The sequence below is a fragment of the Poromitra crassiceps genome (assembly GCF_964638095.1).
Source record: "Poromitra crassiceps genome assembly, chromosome: 9".
Classification (NCBI taxonomy): Eukaryota; Metazoa; Chordata; class Actinopteri; order Beryciformes; family Melamphaidae; genus Poromitra; species Poromitra crassiceps.
Genome location: NC_139630.1, coordinates 37,491,651 through 37,495,904, shown reverse-complemented (window position 1 = coordinate 37,495,904; position 4,254 = coordinate 37,491,651). Strand labels below are relative to the sequence as shown.

At 43.1% G+C, this 4,254-nt stretch overlaps 1 protein-coding gene across 1 annotated transcript in view; it reads left to right on the top strand.

The window, feature by feature from the left end:
• The first annotated feature begins 245 nt into the window (after positions 1–245).
• The window catches only part of cnstb (consortin, connexin sorting protein b), a 14,963-nt gene continuing 10,954 nt past the window's right edge, over positions 246–4,254 (top strand). The window contains exons 1-2 of the mRNA XM_083643175.1: positions 246–372; positions 2,697–2,806. Coding sequence (XP_083499301.1) covers positions 285–372; positions 2,697–2,806 — 198 coding nt within the window. The 5' untranslated portion in view covers positions 246–284. The remainder of the gene's footprint in view (positions 373–2,696; positions 2,807–4,254) is intronic.

Sequence of the window (4,254 nt, the reverse complement as noted above, 5' to 3'; positions counted from 1 at the left end):
GCCACTGCAGACTGTGCTGGACATTTCAAATCTCTCCTTTCTCGACCCCCCAAGAGAGGCGATGGAGGATTAAATCACACGCTACTTCCACAGACCTTCACAACCTGAACCTGAACCTGAACTCTCTTGAATCTTCTCCAGGAATTACTCATCTCACTCTGAAAAGAGTCGGCAACAATTGATGTTCTGCCAGTGAGGGCCCGAGTGAGTCCCAGCAACGGCCCACTGGAGGGTCTCAAAGCAGACTTTGGTTGAACGTTGACTCAGAGAAGTCCACTGAAGTGATGGGCAACAAGAATACCATCCCACCCAAAGGCCCTGTCACTGAGAGCACACAGGACGAGGAGGAGACAACCAATGATGCTGCCATAGGTACAATATATTTCTGTCCTTCTTAACGTCATTGCTGTGTGCGTTTTTCATACCATCTTTCTCTGCAGTGTCAGCTAATGGGGAGGATAATGATACCATCAAATATAATATTCATTATAGCACAGGGTTAGTTTATTGTCTTTAGACCACCCTAGACTGACGTTATTGATCTGCCTGTAGTGGCGGAGAGATAGAGCGATTAAAATGAAAATGCTGATTATTCTGCAGAGAACTGCAGATTGAAAGCTTTGCAGAAGAGGTCTCAGCTTATCTTCCATCTGTGGACTGTGATTTCCCCACATACTGTAGTAGCGGTCCGGTGTAAAAAGAGCTTATGATGATCAGGATGATGCAAAGCGTTTGGTAGCCTCTGCGGATATGTTTGGATGCTTATACTGTACTATACACGCGGGACAATGTTACATAACAATTGTACAGTACAGCTAAAAGTGAATAATTGTCACTGGCTGCAGGCGGGGAGCTGACAAGCTGTCACTGACAGCCACCTGCTGAGGTAACAGCCTGTTCGTCAGTCGGCTTCTGAACACACACGGTGAACACCCTACATACACTGGCAGACTGTGATTGTCTAACTAAATGATGTGTGTAATGTAGGAGTGTAGGAATATGTAGGATATATTTTTCTTCTAATTACAAATATGGTATAAATTAAAGCATACCCTTCATATATGTCTGTTTGCTGATCTGTCACTGATTATATATACAGCAGTGATTCAACCTATATCCAGTTCCTGAAGCTTTTACATTTGCTGTTCTAAACATCTGGGCCCAGTTGCACAAAGCACCTTAAGTTAAGATTTCCCTTAGAGTCAGAGTTAAGGTGTCCATGAAATAGAATCGGCTGCACAAAACACCCTTAAATCTTATGCTTATGTTTTCCTTAAAATGTTTAACCTTATGGAGAAGATTTAAGGGTGTTTTGTGCAGCCGATTCTATTTTATGGACACCTTAACTCTGACTCTAAGGGAAATCTTAACCTAAGGTGCTTTGTGCAACTGGGCCCTGGTCAGTTTTTCCTGGGAAAAATCCTCTGACTCACAGGAAGTGATGCGTTTTACATTTCCAGCAGCAGCAAAAGCAGTTTGTTTAGAAGAAGAAGAAGAACTGGGTAGTTAGCGTGAGCAGGGATAGCCACCATGACGGAGAAAGAAAAGAGCGCCACCTATACAGAAAATCAATCAGAAGCACCACAGCAATGAGGGCTCATCAGGAAAGCTAAAGCCAAAACGTTTAAAGACCATCTGGATGTTTGAGCTTCACTACGCGGAATGAAGTCTGTGCAGAGTTTGATACTAGGAGGCTGTTTTCACTAGCCTGCTAAACCAGCCGGTCACGTGAACTCACATTTCATTTTGTTCTACCAGACCGTCTGGCCTGAAGCCTTCACAACAGTGTTGGCAGTGGGCGGAAGTTGGGCGGGTGTACTTGCCTTGACAGACAACTCCTTCAGCCAATCAGCATTGGATCCAGTCAAACCCAAATCCATTCGGGAGAATGGCAAAAACATATTTTCCGCCCGGAAAATTGCATACTCCTGTACTTGTTTAATTGTGGTTATTGAGTCTATTTCTGCAATAACTGCACTTTATGGCTGTTTAAACTAGACGAATATTGACATTACTCCTCGAGGCGGACAGGTAAGGAGGCGGTCATTACTGTTTTGCTAGCGACATTCTGATACGAGGCGGGTTGCTGATTGGCTCGTCCGCTTCGCAGTGTCTGCAGAAAGCCCTCCCAGAGTTGAGGCCAGACGGTCCCGCAGAACCAAATGAAATGTGAGTTCACGTGACCAGCTGGTTTACCAGCTGGCTCTGTTTTCACAATCGTCTGTTGAAAGTGGAAGGTTTCTCTGTAGGCTACTCATTGAAAATCTAATTATCTACAAGCACGGTTTGTGACAGCATAAATAGTTTGGAAGCCAAATCTGATCCAATATTCAACTTCCACAAGTCTGGTGTGGAAACTTGAAGTCTCCAGCGCACATACACTGAGAATGGACTTTTAAGTTTACAGTGAAGTAGGAGACATCTTATTACGGACCAGCAGGAAAACCTTTGAGATGAAGTATATTTGCATATTGATAGACTCTCAAATCTTGATGAGGGAGGAGTGGATATCATTTTAAGGACTTAAAAACACGATAAATTACCTTTTGTTGTGGGAAAAAACACCGGACACAAATGATTATATTTTATGTAGTATTTTATATACATCTTAAAACATGACTTGAGGGAGTGTTTAAAAAGTAGAATGTATCAGATTATATATTGACATGATGTTTGCTTGTGCGGTGTGTTTGTAGGAAGCGTCTCTGGAGACAGAGCAGTGAGCCTCGGCCCGGAGCTGCTGGCCTCCCTGCAGCACCTGGGAGAGAACACTGACGGCACACTGCTGCCACGCTCCCTGCACCAGGTGTGTGTGTGTGTGTGTGTGTGTGTGTGTGTGTGTGTGTGTGTGTGTGTGCGCGTGCGCGTGCTTGTGTTGAGGAAAAAAATAGGAGCTGAATACAGTAAGAATTTATTTTCCCAAACCCTGGGGGAATATGTGCCTTTATTTAGTCACACATATTTGTCAATGTGTGTGTGTGTGTGTGTGTGTGTGTGTGCGTGCGTGCGTGCGTGCGTGCGTGCGTGCGTGCGTGCGTGCGTGCGTGCGTGCGTGCGTGCGTGCGTGTGTGTGTGCCGGGGTCCTCCTCTGTGAAGTCTCTGTTGTGTTTTGTAAAATGTCATCCTCTGGCGCTGTGTTTCATCACCTCATTTTAAGAAGGCTTCTGTCTGTGGCTGTGAGACTGTTAGAACCCGCCTCAAGGAACTAACGAGTCGCACTACAAAGTAAAAGTTAAAACAATCTATTACCTACAAGTTTAAACTAAGGGAAAATAACAACACAAACTACTACAAACCAAAAGAACAGAACAAAAAGGTGCACACATGTGGAGGGAGAGACACTGAATGGGGGCAATAAATTCCTTAGATAGCGTGATTACATTTTCTCAGCTATGCCAGTGCCTTGAGAAGCTTATAGTTGACTTTGCATCACTGCCACCTCTCGTAATCACGGTACAAAGACGTAGCTGTTCCTCCTCACATACTAAGAAAGGAAAGGAGAGGCAACACTGATGCTGAAGGCTGATTTTTAAGATCAGGCCCATACAATCAGCGGCAGACTCATTTGGTAAAATGATCAGAAATGTGATCAGAATCATCGTCATTATTTGCAAAATACCCTCTAAATACAAGGACTTTACAATGATGATGGTGCTGAGATACACATGTGTTGAGAGGCAAAGGCAATTCAACTTGTTTGACAGAACAAATGTAGAATTTCAGAGAAAGCTTGAAGGGGAATGTCGCCATCTCAATGTGCTAAATCATGCAGTGTGGTTATGAAAATAGAAGTACAAGCGTCCGGATGGGACAAAGTCAAGAGAGACACGTTAATCCAGACCATAAGTAGCTGCATGTGACTTTGTATCGTGTAGGTTAATTGGATCTGCCTTTTGGTATGAAGCTGTCATGTGACCTTCATCTTTGAAGGGATTTGGTGAATTTCAATCAAAAACATTTCCGTTTGATTGAGCCGTGTAATTATGGTTTGACGACGATGTTGGCAGCACCTTACTGTATATATTATATCACTATAAAACTATTCTTTTAAAACTATTCTTTTAACTTATTTTAAGAAAACTGCTATTTTAGGACTCAATAAATGACTTGCGTTATTTCAGAAAGTTATTTTGAGTCAGTAAGGACTCATTAGCTCACTAAGTTGTCAGCCTGTATTCTGCATGAGCATGTACAGTATGTACAGTATGTATGTAACCTCTGTGTGTTTAATCAACTCTTTCACCATTCTTTTCA